The sequence below is a fragment of the Saimiri boliviensis genome, chromosome 12 (genome assembly GCF_048565385.1).
Source record: "Saimiri boliviensis isolate mSaiBol1 chromosome 12, mSaiBol1.pri, whole genome shotgun sequence".
Taxonomy (NCBI): Eukaryota; Metazoa; Chordata; class Mammalia; order Primates; family Cebidae; genus Saimiri; species Saimiri boliviensis.
This window is the reverse complement of record NC_133460.1, coordinates 16,038,476-16,057,627: the sequence shown is the minus strand read 5'-3', so window position 1 is coordinate 16,057,627 and position 19,152 is coordinate 16,038,476. Positions and strand designations below refer to the sequence as shown.

At 43.9% G+C, this 19,152-nt stretch overlaps 1 protein-coding gene across 2 annotated transcripts in view; it reads left to right on the top strand.

Annotated features, from left to right (window-relative positions):
* The window catches only part of PRKCB (protein kinase C beta), a 386,658-nt gene extending 369,304 nt beyond the window's left edge, over window positions 1–17,354 (top strand). The window contains exon 17 of one of the 2 annotated variants that reach the window (XM_003930205.3): window positions 16,704–17,354. In XM_003930205.3, coding sequence (XP_003930254.1) covers window positions 16,704–16,856 — 153 coding nt within the window. In that variant the 3' untranslated portion in view covers window positions 16,857–17,354. Of the gene's footprint in view, window positions 1–11,270; window positions 16,536–16,703 lie in introns of those variants that run through there. The other variant, XM_003930203.3, reaches the window with a different exon arrangement.
* The last annotated feature ends 1,798 nt before the right edge of the window (window positions 17,355–19,152 follow it).

The window sequence follows — 19,152 nt, the reverse complement described above, 5'->3', positions numbered from 1 at the left end:
TCCAAGATTAGGGGCTGTATCTGGGGAGGGCCTTCTTGCTGCATAGTAACCTGATAGAAGGCATCACATGGCAAGAGAGCACATGAGAGAGGGCAACTTACTTTTTAAATAAATTCACTCCCACAGTAATACCATTAATCCAATCACCTCCAGAAATTCCCACCTCTCAACACTGTTGCATTGGGGATTAATTTTCCAGCACATGAACTTTGTTGGGGGGCAATACATTCAAACCACCACATTTGCTGATGTTCTTGCTGCCTTCACAGCCACTTCCGATAGAAATTCCAACTCTAAGAAGACTTCCAGTGACAGTTGAATTTGGAGGGCTGAGACCTGCTCATGACCCAGAAAGGGAAAGAGAAAGCTTATTTTTTATTCTGTTACAAGTGCAGTTTCTTAAAAATAACCACAACATGCCCCCCAAATGGCATATGAAAGGCAGCTCAGAGATGGTGTGTGAATCTACTTGAAATGTCTTTCTAAGGAAGTGAGGGTTTGGTGAGACTGGAAATGCATCCCTTTTGCTCCCCAGGGTACGCATATTTTTCCCATGTCCTCTAACTGGAATCCCTGGGGCCTGGCTTTATCTGGTAGGTTGCTGCCATGACACACCAGACTCAGTGGGAAGGTTCCCGTTCTATGTCTTTTTTTTTTTTTTTTTTTTTTTTTTTTTTGAGACGGAGTTTCGCTCTTGTTACCCAGGCTGGAGTGCAATGGCGCGATCTCGGCTCACCACAACCTCCGCCTCCTGGGCTCAGGCAATTCTCCTGCCTCAGCCTCCTAAGTAGCTGGGATTACAGGCACGTGCCACCACGCCCAGCTAGTTTTTTGTATTTTTAGTAGAGACGGGGTTTCACCATGTTGACCAGGATGGTCTCGATCTCTTGACCTCGTGATCCACCCGCCTCGGCCTCCCAAAGTGCTGGGATTACAGGCTTGAGCCACCGCGCCCGGCCCCCGTTCTATGTCTTAAGCAGCACTGGCAGGTCCTCATTCTGCTTGTAATTGGGATGGGAGTATGGGTAATGAGTTTGAGGTGTGGCAGAGCTCACAGGACCTCTTTCAAGCCAGAACACAGCCACAACCTGTCAGACTTACTCATGGACAGGACTGAGTCAGTTAGCCCTCATCGGCAACCACCAGCTACTGTGTTAAGTATTTGACGTGCATTTTATCAAGTCATTCTCACCACACCCTACAAGGAGATTGACTTTAGGGGACTTAGCTACCTTGCTTAAAGGTTGTGTAGCTGGGAATTGTTGGAGCCAGAATTGGTACTCCAGTCAACTTAACTCTTAAGTCCATGCCACACAATCAGATACGTTGTATGAAGCAACGGGATGTAATGGAAAGCCCGTGGGCTTTGGAATTGAACAGATGGGCTCTGGATCTTGGCTCTCCTACTTGACCCCATATGACTCAGAGCAAATTGTTAACTCTTAAAATTATCTGTTAGGTAGAGATAATCCTTTTCCTGCCTATCTCACAGCCTTGTGGGAATAATCAAAGCTATAAAAAGATAGGCAAATAGAAGGGATAATTACTATTTGAGGGTGAGTTTACTTGAAGCCAGCAGTGTGGGTTTAGGATGAATGGTGAAGAATAGATAAGAAAAAATATGATACTCTGTTGACATGGGAAGATGTTTGAGTGTATTTCATCTAGCTGCTTTTAAAAAGCAAGCAAAAGAACAGAGTCATGATACCACCTTTGTCTAAAAACTAAAAAGCATCCATTCATCTATTCGTCCAGCCATCTAGCATACAAACCAAGATGTTAACATAATACAGAGATTTAGGGTGTCAGAATTACAAAGGATTCTTCTGTGTGCTTTAACATTTTTTATGGCCAGGCATGGTGGCTCACACCTGTAATCTCAGCACTTTGGGAGGCTGAGGCAGGTAGATCACGAGATCAGGAGTTTGAGACCAGCCTGGCCAACACAGTGAAACCCCATCTGTACTAAAAATACAAAAATTAGCTGGGCATGGTGGTGGGCATCTGTAATCCAAACTACGTGGGAGACTGAGGCAGGAGAATCTCTTGAACCCGGAAGGCAGAGGTTGCAGTGAGCCAAGATCATACCACTGCATTCCAGCCTGGGTGACAGAATGAGACTTTGCCTGAAAAAAAAAAAAGTATTGTTATTATTATTACTTTTTTTGGGAGACAGGGTCTCGCTGTGTCACCCAGACTGGAGTTAAGTGGAACAGTCGTAGCTCACTGCAGCATCCAACTCCTGGGTTCAATCCCTGGGGCAGGGATTCCCCCTGCCCCAGCCTCTTGAACAGCTAGGACTACAGGCATGCACCACTGTGCCTGGCCAATTTTTAAAAAATTCTTTGTAGGGGCAGGTTCTTGCTATGTTGCCCAGGCTGGGCTCAAACTCCTCAGGTGATCCTTTCACCTGGGCCTCCCAAAGGACCTCGAGTGGTCCTCCCAACTAGGCCTCCCAACTAGGCCTCCCAAAGTGCTGGTATTATAAGCATGAGCCACTGTGCCTGGCCTCTCGGTGCTTTTTAATGGCTTGTTTCTGTATTAATGTAGAAGACTGATAGAAGAGTCTGGATTTCTTGTTAAACCTAGGATCTAATCATGGTCAGATACTCAAACTCTCTAAACCCATTTTCTCATTGTACAGCAAGGACTTCATAGTGCTTTTTGGGGGAATTAAAGAGATAATGCTTGCAAAACACTTAACACAATTTCTGGCTCATAGTGTATATACACTATGATTTGTTCGCATAATAATTTTTTGTGCCTGGATCTTAGAAATGCAGTGGTGAATAAAACAGATGTGACTTTGCTCTCATGTAGCTTATAGTCTAGATGAGGAAAGGACAATAAAGAGTGAAGGAACATGTGTTAATAATTATAGATTGAGATATGCCAGATCTTATTTCTGTGAAAGAAATGAACAGAGTATCTTGATAGAGAACAACAGCGGGGAAGATGAGGGATGGACTTTATTTGAAGGTGAGCTACAACAGCTTCTCTGACAAGGTAGCATTTAAACTGAGATCTGGAGGAAATCAAGACACTGAATTTTTTTTTTTTTAATGAAAATTAAGAAAAGCAAAAGCAAACAAAACAGACTTAGTATCAAACCCAAAAGACCCCTCTCCTGCTGACTTCCTCCCTAAATAAACATGAGATAAAAGACTCCTGATTGTAAGGGACCTTCCTTAGTAGCAGAAAAAGGAGACTTAAATCTTTCTTTTTTCTGCCCAAGCCCAGACCATGCTGAATATTAACCAACTCCGTTTGAAGGGAAAGGCTTGGTCCACAAATGACTTCTTAAAACAATCAAATGTGTGTGCAGCTTCGTGCAGCTGATTCTCCCTGGGTGGGTCTCTCCTGTGTTCAGCTGTGGGAAACTAGAAGGCATAGAAATGAGCCTGCATTTCACTGAATGTGCACATTTGAAAAAGAAAGACGCCTTTGTCTTTTTGCCTAGGCTCTGTAGCTTAGCTGTCTTTTCCCTCTGACCTTCTGGTCTTGTTCTCATCAAGGTGCCCTGGTGTCCTGATGGAGGCTGGGCAGGTAGCTCCCCTGAGCCACTAGCCTCCTGTTATCAAACTTGGGTAGGCAACAGACAGCAAAGAGGAAGAGCTTTATCTTCTCCTCCACCATCTTACCCTGTCCATGCCCTCTTTTCACCTCCATTTCTTCTCCAGCCTCTTTCTTTTTCCTCCTCCAAAGATGTGATGTCTCTTCTGCAGGTCCTACTCAAGTGAGACATCGCTTCCTCCAGACAATGTTCCTGACCATTCTGGGGTTTCTTTCCTCTATGCTCAATGGCAGCACCTGTCCCATGGTCCCATGAAGTGGCGTGTGTGTACATCTGTGTCCTCTGCTAGACCTTAAGCTCTATGAGGACAAGAGGTACCCTCTTATGTTTTACCAGTGTCAGGCATACTGCTAGGCAGAAGATGGACAAGACCCAAATATTGTTTCATTCCAGCCCTGTCACCCAGGCTGAGAGGCACAATTATAGCTTGCTGCAGTCTCGACCTCCCAGGCTCAAGCGATCCTCTGACTTTAGCCGCTCAAGTAGCTGGGACTACAGGCATGTGCCATCATGCCCTGATACGTTTTAAAATTTTTTGTAGAGACAGGGTCTTGCTATGTTGCCCAGGCCGGTCTCACACTCCTGGCCTCAAGCAATTCTCCTACTGTCTTAGAGTGTTTTACTAAGATGAAGCGCATTAAATAGCATCAGGCTAACCTTAACAATTTACCCGAATTCTCCCATTCTCTTTATTTCTATTTTTCAATTTCTTCCATGATAATTGCTCTCATTTAAAATAGCTTTCATAACTTCTTTTATAAAATAATAATAATATCTGATTGTTATGCAAATTTTACAAACGTAATCAAGCATAAAAGGAAAAAGGAAAAACTTAAAATCATCTGTAATTCTTCTAATCTGGATATAAAGCCTATATATAAAATGTGTACAGATATTACGTATACATTTGTGTATATAATTTATAGTATGGGAACATATTGTACACACTGCTAGTAATTATATCTAACTATGTCATTTAATATTCTTCTACATCTTCTTTTAATTTCTAAGAGTGTTTTGCATGGTAATACATCAAATAGATGTATCATTATTTATTTAACTGTTTTCCCCGTTGGTCCATAGTAGATTCCCAATTTTTTTTTTCTCTTATGATCCTTCGATGAACACTCTGTATCTTGATGGGATAAACCCAGGAGTATACAGGAGAGGTCAGGAAAAACCTCGTGGAGGAAGCGACACTGTTGGGAGGCAGAAAGGATACACAGGAGATCGCTGGATGAGCAGGGAAGGAGTGGGAGGCAAGTCTTCCTGGCAGAGGAGGCAGCCTGTGCAAAGGCTTGAAGTCACCTCCAGGAGTTCATGAGTGTTTCAGGAACTGGAAATATTTCAGTATAGCTGGAGGGTGTCTCAGGGGGGTGGGGAATATGGGCAGGGAAGGGGCTGTTGACCAGGTGTCCAGGAACAAGTCCTAAATGGCCCCTTAAGCCATGCTAAGGAGTGTGGGCTTTGGGCAATGGGGAGCTATTGCAGGTAAGAGCAGGGAAATGGCATACCCTGGTCAGCATCTTTTTTTTTTTTTTTTGAGACGGAGTGTTACTCTGTCACCAGGCTAGAGTGCAGTGGCATGCTCTCAGCTCACTGCAACCCCTACCTCCTGGGTTCAAGCAATTTTTCTGCCTGAGCTTCCCAAGTAGCTGGGTCTACAGGTGCATGCCAACACCCCCAGGTGATTTTTGTATTTTTAGTAGAGACGGGGTTTCACTATGTTGTCCAGGATAGTCTCCATTTCCTGATATGGCAGCATCTTCAAAAGATCTCTTTAGCTGGGCATGGTGGTGTGCAGCTGTGGTCCCAAACTACTCTCAAGGCTGAGGCAGGAGGATTCCTTGAGCCCAGAAATTCAAGGTGGCAGTGAGCTATGATCATGCCACCTCATCCCAACTAGGGCAATGGAGCAAGACCTTGTCTCAAAAATCAAAACAAAACAAAAACAACAAAAGAGATCCCTGTGGCAGTGGTGACCAAGCCAACTCCACACTCAAGAGCAAGACTCTGTCATTAACACAATGAAACAGAAATTTTAAAAGAAGAGGGAAAGAAAAAGAGCTTATATGTAGCAGGTCACAGATAAGCTTTTCAAACTGTCTAGACTCTTAAATTCAGGAGCATGATTCAACAAGTCAACCTTCTTCTCTCCTTAATCCTGAAAGAAGTGTATGTGGTTTAAATAACCCAGTTGGTTTCTGGCCCCCATTCCTGTTCCAGGAGGCTCATTGGTTTACCCTGAGGACAAGGGGTTTGGATTTTCTTTTCTTTTCTTTTCTTTCTAAGCTGAATGAGGCTGAAGTGTTCACCCAAGACAAGCCAGAGAGGCAGGTGCAATCCAAGGTGTGTTTGTAATTAGATCCCAGCCACCGAGCTGCCCGTACTTCAAGGACACAGCAGGCTGGAAGCTGATCTGGGCTGTGTCTCCCAAGGGCTGACGTCTCCATTTAGGGAGCGCTCCTGAGGCTAATGGTCAGTGACAGCTCCATTTGAGAAACACAGAAACACTTAACAGGGAGGCTGTGATCTGCCAGCATCCCCTCCCCACGCCCCCCTCCCCAACCCTTCCGCCGCCTAAGCTGCTGATTAGCAGGGAAATCGTGCTCCCTCTGTATCATGCCCGCTTGGTTAACCCCTGTTCTGGCGTCTCCTCTGTGCCATCTCACTTAAAGCTTTCATTGTTCTCCGGGGCAGGAGGGAGCTGGGAGAGGGAGAGGGAGGTTGCAGAGCTGCCAGAAGCTGTTTCACTGGCTCCCACCACAGCCTCTGGGGAGGCCCAGGCAAAGCAACAGCCTTCTGGTGTGGATGGGAAATTGATGTTTTTTTAAAAAAAAAAGGTCCCCAAAGACACCCTGTGTTTCAGCTAATGTGCTTCCTACGCTGGCTGGCTTGGGTTCCAACACCCAGGCCAAAGAAAAACACCCAGTGTTCTGCCTTCTAGCCACACTAGGATGCCGTACCAGCAGTCCCTGCCACCAGCACCTCTTTACTGTTGGCCCCACCTTTTTTTTCTGTAGTCCTAGCCATCATCCCTCTCTTGTGGATGACTGCAGCAGTCTCTCCCACGGCCACCAGTCCAGCTCCCCAAACCTCTGCAGTCCCCACACTGCAGCCTAACGGACTCCTTGATATGTCTGCTGGCATCTCAAACTTATCATAAAGGAAAGCAAGTACTCAGTTTCCCTCTCAAATAGGCTCTACTCCTCGTATTCCTCACTCACTAAATGGCTGAGGCCAAAAATGTCAGGGTCACCCACAGCTCCTCTCTTTCTCTCATACCCCATACCAATCCATCAGCAAATCTTGTCAATTCTGAATTCAGAACATACCCCACATCTGAATGCATCTTCCCACCCCCCCCACCAATCACCTGCCTTCAAGTCCCCATCATTCTTACCTGGATTATTGTAACCACCTCCTCACTGGTTGCACTTTTTCCATTATTGTTCCTCGCTCATTTAATCCATCCTTGTACACCACACCAGTGATCCTGTTTAATAAATGCAAGTCATGGCCGGCTTGGTGACTCACACCTGGAATTCCAGCACTTTGGGAGGCTGAGGTGGGAGCATCACTTGAGGATAGGAGTTTGAGACCAGCCTGGGCAACACAGCGAGACCCACCACCACCACTCTGTGTCTGCCAAAAAAAAAAAATTAAATTAAAAATTAGTCCTGCATGGTAATGCACACCTGTAGTCGTAGCTACTCATGAGGCTAAAGTGGGAGGATCGCTTGAGCCCAGGAGTTTGAGGCCGCAGTGAGCTATGATCATGCCTCTGACTCAAGCTTGAGCAACAGAGCAAGACCATGTCTCTAAAAAAACAAAATGAAATACTATAAAAACAAAACATAAGTCATCATATCATTCAGTGCTCAACATTCTCCAGCAGTTTCTCATCCAGCTGAGATGAAAATCCACTGTCCTTACATGGCCATCAAGGAGCCCTGCTCTGGCTTCTGGCCCACTCTGCTCTGGCCATTCTGACCTCATTGCTGCCTGGTGACTCTGCCAGGTGATCTCTGTCTTGGGGCCTTTGAGCTTGTGATTCCCTCTGCCTGGAATACCTTCCCTCCTGACATCCAAAGGGTACCTTCTTTCACTCCACTGAGGTCTTGCTCAAAGGCCATTTCCTCCAAGCCGAAAATGGCATCACTCTCGCTCCCACCCCCTGCCCTGGCTTTCTTTTTCTGTTTTTTTTTTTTTTTCTTTCTTTCTTTTTATTTTGAGACTGGGTATCACTCTGTCGCCCAGGCTGCATCCTCTGCCTCCTGGGCTCAAGCGATTCCTCCACTGCAGCCTCCTGAGTAGCTGGGACCACAGGTACACTACACCCAGCTAATATTTGTATTTTTGGTAGAAAAGGGGTTTCACTATGTTGCCTAGGCTGGTCTTGAACTGAGCTTGTGATCCACCAGCCTTGGCCTACCAAAGTGCTGGGATTACAGATGTGAGCCACCCCGTCTGGCCTTGGCTTTATTTTTCTTAACATCATTTATCTCTACCTGGCACTAAAATGTATGTTTACATTTACAGTTACATTCTTGTTTGTTTGTTTTCTGTCTTTCCCATTAGAATGTAAGTTCCATGAAGCATGGATTTTGTATCATTTTCTACTAGCACAGAGCCAGGCACATCGTAGGTACTCAATAAATCCACCTTGAATGAGAAAATGAATAAACAAATGAATGAATCTGGACAATAGGGCTAACCACGCTGAGTTTACCCTAAAGGGTCATCCTTCCATGGGAGTTTCCCTCCACTGGCCCACAAAATGGACGTCAGGTCTTGATACTGTGTCAGAGTTTTCTCATTTTCTGAGACCTGAAGCCAAGACAACAAACAGCAGAAACAGTTGAGCTTGGAATGACAAATAGGTTTCCTTAAGTTTGACAAGAGTCTTTATAAAAATTCAAGACGGTTTCCTTAGTATTTAAAACTTAAACACTGTGAAAATGCCCTATTATAGGAAACATATGCTGTCTGTCTGTAGGGATTTGGAGTAGAAACGGGAACTAAATAATACTTGGAGCTATGATGCATTGAGCACATACTCAGTGCCTGTTGCTTGCCTTCTCTCATTTTATGTTCATATCACAACCCCAATGCGAAAGGAGTTAGAATTGCTCTTGTTTTACAAAAGGGGAAACTGAGACTTGCAGTAAGTTGCCCAGAGTTGCACAGATAGTGGGCAGCATAATGCTGGGATTTGAATTCAGTCGACAGACTCCTGGGCTTAAGGAGTGAGCAGAAGGCAGAAGCTCTTGGAGACCAAAGTCTCTCACATGCGCATCAAATACTTTTGCTTCCCTTGCAAAGAAAAAGGCTTTGAAGATGAGCCTGCACCTGTTGACTTTCTCAATGTACCTTCACTCTTCCAGCAGCTGATGTTCAGGGGCAGCCGTCCATTTCTTATCAGTATCACCCCAGTTGCCAACTGCAGTGAGCTACTGTCAGCAACTTTCCTATTTGACTTCTTAGAGATATTTTAGTTATCCCAATGCTCTTCTCCTGGGAGTCCTCTCAGTCCTCAGCTTGTCTGATACTCTTCTCTCCTGGTTCTCCTCCTGCTCTCCTAAGACACTTGGAGGAGTATTTTTATCATGGGCAAATGGAAGTAAAATACCGATTTCACAGAGTTGTTACATGAATTAAAAAGGTCATGTATGCAGAAACCCTTGGCAAATGTCTGTTGCGTTGAAAGTGCTCACTGGTTTTTATTACTCTTGTTATCTCTTTCTACTCCCCATATTCTGTGCTTTAAAAAATGGTTTTTCAAGGCCTCTCTCCTGAGTTGCTGAACCTGTGTTGTTTTTTTTTGTGTGTGTGTTTTTGTTTTCTTTTTGTTTGTTTGTTTGTTTGTTTTTGTCGAGGTCTCATTCTGTTGCCCAGGCTGGAATGCAGTGGTGCAATCTCTGCTCACTGCAACCTCCACCTCCGAGGCTCAAGCAATTCTGTCACCTCAGTTTCCTGAGTAGCTGAGACTACAGGCATGCACCACCACACCCAGCTAATTTTTCAAAGACAGGGTTTTGCTATGTTGGTCTTGAACTCATGACCTCAGGTGATCTGCCCACTTTGGCCTCCCAAAGTGCTGGGATTGCAGTTGTGAACTACCACCTCCAGCCCAGAACCTATGCTTCTGACTCCCTGCAGTCATCACCTGGACTTTCACTAGCCCCTCAAAGTCATTGTCCAAAATGGAATTAATCATCTTTCTTAGTTCTCCCACTTTCTCTGTCTCAGTTCATAAAACCACAGTCTCTGTCATTCAAAACAGAGCCTTCATCATCCCCATCCTTGTCTCCCTGGTGGCCCCCTTCCCACTCCATTAGTCGGTGAGCCACCAGGCTGTCCACTGTGCTTGTAAAAATGGAGACAGGGACTTGGACTCTGATGTCAGATGGACCTGGTTCATCTTGCAGCTCTGCAATTGGTTTGCTGTGTGACCTTGAAGAAATTACATAATCTCCTTGGCCTCAGTTCCTTCATCTATAAAATGGAGATGATGCTAATACTCACTTCATAGGGCCATTGGAAAGATTAAATAAGGTAATGCAAATAAATAACTTTCCAGTAAAGAGCAATTTTGTCCTGGCATATAGCAAATGCATAATAAATATCAGCAGTCATAATTATTATTACTCCTATTACTATTATACTATTAGCTTGTGGTTACCTCCTATAGACACAGTGTTTGAAACACATAGAGCTTTTATGCAAATGGGTTTTGCTGGCCAAGAACAAGGAACACCAGATTTAGTGATGTGCCCCTTCTCTTTAGGTGGGAATTAGCATGTACATGTGTAGGCACTCATGCATGCATGCACCTATGTACACACATGTACATACATATATATGTTAAAATTCGGCTCAGATAGGGGTCTATAGGGGTCTTTTTTCTATAGGAAGACCAGCAGGATGGGTGAGAAATGGCAATGATTTTCTCTCTAGAACCCGATTGCTTCACCAAACAATGGTTTGTATTTCCTCCTTCCTGTTTGAAGACGGGATGGCTGAATTTACCTCCTGGCACTTTGTACTTAATGGTCAATGACTGATCCAGCTAACCAGGGGCCTCGTGGTTGCCCAGGCATTGCAAGCATCAAACCCAGATCTTCAGTTGGGATGGAGTTTGTAAATTGTATTCCGTTGAGTTGGAAAACATCCGTTGCTCCTGATTAAGAGCTGGAGAACAGCACTTTGAGGGGTCTGCTGCTATAAATATTGGGATCTCCCAGGTGAGGTATAAATGGGTCATTACTTTGCATCTTGTACCACCTAAAGCATCTCGGGTGCCTTAATCCCATGTTTTCCAACAGATGAGCTTGGCTGACTCCTTGGGGTGGGTTGAGGGAACATGCCACATGCCTCTGGCCCCACCATCTCATGCCTTTGCCATCCATCTCCTGACTGCCCAGAGGACACCAGGAGCAGCTCATGAGCTAAAAAAAAAAAAAAAAAAAAAAAAACTGAAGGTTGGGAACCCAAGGTCATGCACCCAAGGTCATGAGAATTTTGCATTTTATGTTGCTCTCATTTCTGATCATTGAAACAACCTCTCTGAGTTTCTGAAAGGAAGGGGATTGGAGAAAAGCACACCCAGTTATGCTAGGTTCTGTTTTATTTTGGCTTTGTTTTTGTTTTTTTTTTCCCACCCACCACAAGTTCTTTTCTTCCCCTCTCTTAGTGTGGGCGAAATGCTGAAAACTTCGACCGATTTTTCACCCGCCATCCACCAGTCCTAACACCTCCCGACCAGGAAGTCATCAGGAATATTGACCAATCAGAATTCGAAGGATTTTCCTTTGTTAACTCTGAATTTTTAAAACCCGAAGTCAAGAGCTAAGTAGATGTGTAGATCTCCGTCCTTCATTTCTGTCATTCAAGCTCAATGCCTATTGTGGTGACATTTTTATGTTTTTCATTGCCAAGTTGCATCCATGTTTGGTTTTCTGACGAGACTAGAGTGATGGTGTTTCAGAACCCAAATGTCCTCAGGTAGTTTGGAAGCATCTCTGTGAGATGGGATTATGCAGATGGCCTATGGAAAATGCAGCTGCATAATTAACACATTATTGAAGTCCTCTTACAATTTATTTTCCGCAGCATGTCAGCTAAGTAGACCCAATGGGGAGAGAAAATGCCTGCTTTCTCTCCCTCTTTTTCTGCACTGCCATATTCACCCCCAACCATCCAATCTGTGGATAATTGGATGTTAGCAGTACTCTTCTACTTCCGGGCCTGGAGCTTGGCTTGTATCCAAGTGTATGGTTGCTTTGCCTAAGAGGAATCCCTCTATTTCACCTGTTCTGGAGGCACCAGACCTTGAAAAGAACGTGCTCAAAATAAAATGTTATTTGTCTGGTTTTTTTTTTTTTTTTTCTTTTAACTCAAAGTTAAGATGATCGGAGTTCTTCAAAAATTCCAAGAATGTGCTTTTAGACGGTCTCAATCCAAAAGCACTTCAAGGGGTCAAAGGGCAACGAGTGTGGGTGCTACCTCAATGTTGTCGTTTCTGATACTTTATGTCTTTGATCACTCTCATCCCCAAACTACTTGAAAAGGGCATTTGGCACCACTCCCTGAAACAACAGTCACTCTAGCAAGGCCCCCAGAGGGCCCTGGTTTTACATTACATTTCAAACTTTATTTGCTTTGGGGTTTTGTTTCTGTTGTTGTTCAAATGCAAACAAACAAACAAACAAACAAAAACAAAGGTGACTCACAACGTTACACATGCTTTAAAATATATGTTCAGATGTTATTAACCACAATGACGACCTGCTTTGATTTAACCAAGAAGATGGCTGTGGAGCCTAGCAGACTCCTGTCTGTGGGAATGGGGTTTGTCTAGGTTTGTGGCTGGCTTTAGAAAGTTAATTACGTGCTCTGAAAAAGACACCGTTTCTTGAAGCAAAGATGGTTGTATTCCTCACTTTGATGTTGTTTTGCAAGATGTTTGTGGAAATGTTCATTTGTATCTGGATCTCTGTTATGTGCCATTTTTCTTCTAGCTTCAAGATACAATAAAAAAAAAAAGAAGAAGAAATAATATTTCAAGGAACACTGATCTTTTTGAAAAACATGGACCTAAACTACAAAGTGGGAACCGAGACGGGAACTCAGGAAAAAGGAACTAACTGTGGAGCTTTAATCTTGGCCCCAGTGTTCAGCCACTCAGCGAGGCAGGGACTGTGGCCCATTCAGGGACTGTTGGTGGCCTATAGTGGGGTGGGATGACCTGGCCAGAGCCACCAAGGATATTGGAGCCCAAAGTCAAGTTTACAGACCAGCTGGGAATGTGAACAGGGCTCTTAATTTTCTTATCAAAATCACCACTCCTCCCAGCTTGGACTAAATATTCTTTCTAGCGAGCAGCTTTGTGAGCTCCCTGAAGTCCAAGGAAACCCTGGGGTGGGAGAAATTTCATTTCTGTCTGAGCGGATTAAGACAGCAGGTGACTCCTCCTCCTTGCCTGCTGTGTCCTGCTATTCTCAGGCAGCTCTAAAGAGAATTCTTATCACAGTCCAAGTGATTTCCAGAAGTTTCAGGGCTTCTGAGAGACCATCAAGGGAACTTTAACGACTTGACAAATGTCCTTGAAGTCAGACGTCTCATCTTTAAGGAAAGTGGGGTTTGGATTTCTGTTTAGCCAAAGTCTCCTGCGGTTCATCCTTGTGTGACCTCTTCTTGCTTCAGGCTTGGGGACCGTCCCTGCTATGCCCATTGTGGTGGTAATTGGGACCTAAGATGAAGCAAACTTGAAGTTCTAATGGACAAGTTTAGGCAGTTAGAGAAGGAGGGAAACGGAGCAAAGCCCCCTCACTTTATTGTTGAGAAACCGGCATCTGGAGAGAGGAAGGAACTTGCCCAACTTCAATCAGCTGGGATAAAAACCTGGGTGTCCTGATCCTCAGTGCAGGGCAGTTTCTGCTCTGTAACAAGGCAACAGGCATCTCTGAGCGAGGCCCACAGACAGGCAAGATGTGAGGTCCCTCATCTGGTTGTTGGGTCATGATCTGATTTTGCCTGGACATGCTCTCAGGAAGACAAAACCATGGAGAAACACTAGGCCATTGATGAATGATCCCAGACAACTTTAGAAAACAATGTAGGATAGATGGAAAGAGAAAGAAAGAAAGAGATAGAGAAAGAAAGAATGATCTCAGACAACTTTAGAAAACAATGTAGGATAGATGGAAAGAGAAAGAAAGAAAGAGATAGAGAAAGAAAGAGAAAATGAAAGAATGAAAAAAGAAAGAAAGGAAAGAGAAGGAAAGAAGGGAGGGAGGGAGGGAAGAAGAAAAAGGAAGGAAAGAAGGAAGGAAAAAGAAAGAAGAGAGAAAGAAAAGAGGGAAGGAAGGAAGGTAGGTAGTGTGTATCTGTATACACTGCACTCTACATTTTCCAAATTCTTGCCGTTATTTTTCAAAAGTTTAATAGTTTGCAGAAATACTCAAGCCAAAGTCTCTTTTCCCCTAGCACACCGTCCTGAGGGTTGGTTAGAGGAATCTTCCGTGGAAAGTCAGAATTTCTACCACTTCCTTTCCTATCCACACTTCCAGTACAGAAGAAACGGAGAAACAGGGCTTTTTAAAGAAAGGACAGCATCATATCCACAAGGGCCGTCTTGGGGGATTAACAGGAGATTAATAGAATTAATAACCCTCCTTGGACGAGAGCTACTGTTCTCATGTGGCTTCAGATGCTATCCACCTCAAAGAAATGATCTCAACAGAGAGGCTCATTCTCCTTCAACTTCTATGGTAAAATCCAGGAGTATTTTCTCTGGGGATCTGCCCATGAGACAAAGCCCATAAAGGCAAGTCCTGTCTATACAATGTGATCATCTGAAGCATCAGCCATCAGCAGCACAACAAAGAGGGGGAACTTTCCAAGTTGGGGATGGTCAGAAGGGAATCTTTGCTAAGATGCCCACAGGCAGGGAAAGCCAAGTAGGGTTGATGAGACCAGGGAGACATAATAAAAACTCAGCTTTGCGTCGTCTAGCTGTAAATATACCTGCCTTTTGGCCCACACACTGTCCTGGAGCTCTCAGACCTTTAAGGGCCCTAATACAGTTCAGTTTATACAGAGGTTCAAAAGGGACAGTGGCCCATTTGGGAGACCTTTAGGATCAATGGAAATAAATTCCATTGTTTTGCCTCAGAGTAAAGTCTCTGGCTTGGGGGTAATTACAGGTTGCAGAAAGTATAGAGGCATATCATTAATCAAGTCTTCCTTCATTCCACAAATAATTACAACAGCCTACTGTGTGCCAGGCACTATTCTTGGCATTGGAAATACACTAGTGAAGAAGCGGACAAGGACCCTGTTTATTGTTTCTCTCCAAGAAATCTTGGAGAGAAACAATAAACAAGGCAATTTCTAAAGCAGTCAAGATAATTAAAGGATGCTAAAGTGTGACTTGTGGGGATGGGGAGAGAGAGGCACAGACAGTATTAAAGGAAGAGGAGGCAGTTGAGCCTTGCTGTGAACACCGGAAGTGACACACCGAGCACCTGGGGAATGGAAACTCCTGTGGCACCCACAGGCTAACAGCAGGCAAGACAAGGCAAACAGGGCAGGTGGGATGTGGCAGAGATGGGCCCCAGCCAGGAAACAGTTCCGTCAGCTTCTTAGCCAGCTCCATGCTGACCATGTGTATTCCTGAGACCAGTGTGACCGCCTCACTCCCACACCCCCACACAGACACGGCAAGAGTCAGGAGAGAACTCCATGGAGACATTTGACCTATCTCAGGGGAGCGGCCACAAAGAATCAAGTCTTGTAAAAGGCGTTTTACAAAGGGGAGTGAACCCAGCAGTGAGAGATCCTTAGCAGCTAGTGCCCATTAGGGGGCTAAACCTGAAGCCTGGCTGGTGATGGCTCAAACGCTAATGAGTCAGTCAATCCTCACCGACTCCCTGGCCTTTCTAATCTGGCACAACTTTAGCAGCAGCTTGGGAATGTGCAGGGTACCAGCGAATCCAAGGTGTTCTTCCCTGGTTGTCCTGTAACAAAACAGCCATTGGGTTGTCCCCCTAGTCCGAGAGACTGACATGAGGCCTATGTAGCAGCGATGTGGTCAGGTAAAAATCAGAAACTCACTGCAGTGTTGGGCAAGTCCTCCTGCCTGTTTGTGCCTCAGTTATCTCATAAGTCAAATACAGGAGGTGAGGACTCCAGATCTACCTGCCCCCAGGTGGGTGTGGGGATTATGGGGAAAGACGAGAGGCTTAATAAGGACCCTGAAGAGGTCAGAGCATCATACGGATTCCTTTATTAGCCCATGTTCTGATGTTCCCGGGTGAGACTTGCCCCAAACAATTGCTAGTAAATGGGGGGTTAATTTCTTTCCCTACTGGAAAAAAAAAAAAAAGAAAAAAAAGAAAAAGAAAAAGAAAAAGAAATGCCAGACTCACTAGGATAACTGAGTTGCTTTGAATTTCTTTGTTTTTTGTTTTGGCTTGTTTAAGGCTGCCCTTTTATACCCTCATTTAAGCTTCAGATTTTGTCTCATAGTTTGTTTTCTAGATACTTGCTATAGATGTCTTTGGAGAGAATTTCTGCCTGACAAAGGCCCAATTCTAATCTGTGGGTGGATTTTTGAGCTGACACTGGTCAATTCCTTTCATAAGCAATGATCTGATTTCTCCACATGGCCATTCTGCCTTCTTGGGGACAGAGTAGATGGGCCACACTTCACCTCTTCAAAGTAAGAGGCCTCCTAGCCGCCTGGGTCACTACTGAATGGTTTTCTCCAGGATGTCCTACCTAATGATTATTTCTACAACATTAAGCATGGTAATAAGTAGCTTCCAATTCAATTCTTCCTAAAGCCAAAGAAAATACACCACCACGCACACACCACATTATGGCAATTCTGAAAGAAATTCAATGACATTTCTTTTCTTAGAAAATTTCCGCCATGTTTCTATCCCCAAGCCAATATACAATATGAAATGAAAGCTAGTACTTGCAGCTGCTAAAAATTTTCAGCACAGGGCTCTTTCTGACTCTGCTCATGAGATGGCATCAGCCACCCGATGACTGGCGTGTCTCGGTCCTGTCTCCTTCTTCTTATGCTGTGTTAATGTGTTTACTTTCCATTTGGCAGAGAGACAAGAGAGATACCTCCAACTTCGACAAGGAGTTCACCAGGCAGCCTGTGGAACTGACTCCCACTGATAAACTCTTCATCATGAACTTGGACCAAAATGAATTTGCTGGCTTCTCTTATACTAACCCAGAGTTTGTCATTAATGTGTAGGTGAATGCAAACCCCATTCACTGAGCCTGGGGTGTAAGACTTCAGGCCAAGTGTACGTATAAATTCTAGTCTTCCAGGATTCATGGCGCACATGCTGGCATTCAACATGTGGAGAGCTTGTCTTCGAGGGCTTTTCTTTGTATGCGTAGCTTGCTAGTTTGTTTTCTACATTTGAAAATGTTTAGTTTAGAATAAGCGCATTATTCAATTATAGAGGTACAATTTTCCAAACTTCCAGAAACTCATCAAATGAACAGACAATGTCAAAACTACTGTGTCTGATACCAAAATGCTTCAGTATTTGTAATTTTTCAAGTCAGAAGCTGATGTTCCTGGTAAAAGTTTTTACAGTTATTCTATAATATCTTCTTTGAATGCTAAGCATGACCGATATTTTTAAAAATTGTGAGTAAGCTTTGCAGTTACTGTGAACTATTGTCTCTTGGAGGAAATCTTTTGTTTAAGAATTGATATGATTAAATGAATTAATATATGCAAGCTCTTGTTTCTATGTTTTTTCTTAACTGGACCATGTTACAGAGGTTACAAACTGAAGATCCAGTTTGTGGCCATTAGATAAGCTTAATTTTACTCACATGAATTTTATTTAATTGAAACCATTGTGAACATGAAAAAAATAGGATACTTTACATAAATTCCTGGAATTTCAGATTCTCTTGAAAAAAGAAACAAAAGACTAGCAGCTCTGAGCCTGTTTCCGCAAGGAAATAATTCTATAGAACTGAGAAATGGTTGCCTCCTTTAAAAGTAGTGTGTGTTCTAATTTTGCCACAGTCTCCACCACCCCCTATTGTCTTATACCCTCCATCCACTTCCCTGGCTGCTGTAACGACTTGAGGTTGAGACCTTTGTCATTTGTGAGTCACAGGTTTGAGGACCTTAATATTTTCTTGTGGCCATAATCAGGGTATGTGTGCAGCCATTCACCCAATGTGATTTGTGTTTATTAAGCCCTCAGTGCAAGATACAAAAGATTTTATTCCAGCCATGACAAAAGTCAGGAAAGTCTGGTGTCAGTACAGAGAAAACCCTTTGTTAGTTGTCCACGCGGATGCTGCTATTTGTAAGACTACTTTCCTTTTACTTGTATTCTCCTAATTTAGCTTAGCACCTGCCAAAAAATGGGGGGTGTAAGCCCTTTTGTTTTTCAACAGCTTGTCCAGGGAGGCCCAACAGAGGAGGGAGAAATAAGGGAGATTGCTTCTAAACCCTGCTGGCATGATAAGGAGCCACATTCTCTCAGAGCAGAGTGGCACAGTACTGAATCACTGAGTGTCATCCCGATACCTTCTTCTCTGAATGAAGTCATGCTTCTATTTTCTTTTCAAAAGATATAGTAATCCAATATGTAGCACATGCCTTTGTAGCTGCTAAGGCTAGTGGGTAGGAGAAAAGAGCAAACCTGTTCACGCTACGTACATTATGACTCTCTGCAGAGTGCATTCATCTCTTTCCTTCTTGAAAGAGCCTCAGTAAATGGAGCATTGGGAAGATACAGTGAATCCATTTATCTTACCTAGTGCACCAATCTTTGCAGAATTTTAGAAACTCTGCCAGTTAAAGTTGCCTGAAGCCAATTTAAACTTCAAGAAGAAATTGTGTTCTATGTGTCACATTTAGAAAACAAAAATACCTGGGATTCTACAGATGTTTGACCGTGCATTCCACTTAAAATAGTATTATAAAGAAGAGGTTACCATTGCTGCCTCTTATTCCTCCTCATTCCATGCCAACTCCTCAAAACGTCCCCCCCTGCCAGATATAAATTCATCTTTCATTTAATAAATATTGAGCCCTGACTCTGAGCCAAACACAGCTCTGTGTGCTGGTGTTATGGAGACCAATAAGATAGTCCAGGACTTCCCACTGGTAGGAATAACATGGCTGCGGAAATCCCAGCCTCTCATCCTCTTAGGATCATGTCCAGTGAGAAAGAGTGGGAGCTCCTATAAAAGTATTGTAGTTTACTCCAGTTGACTCAGCCTGGTCACATGCACATTCCTGAGCCAAGTTACCCCCAAACTTTAAAACAATGAAAATTTATGACCTCTCAATGTCTGTGAGTCAGGAATCTGGGTATGGCTTAGGTGGTTTAAAGTCTCTCATGAGAATGCTGTCAAGCTATTTCAACCGGGGGAAGATGAAATTCACTTCCAAGTTTACTCACATGGTTGTTGGCAACCCCAATTCCCCACTTCATAGTTCCCTCCATAGGGCTGCCTCTGGACATGGCAGCTGGCTTCTCCTAGGGCACATGATACAAGTGAGAGTGCCC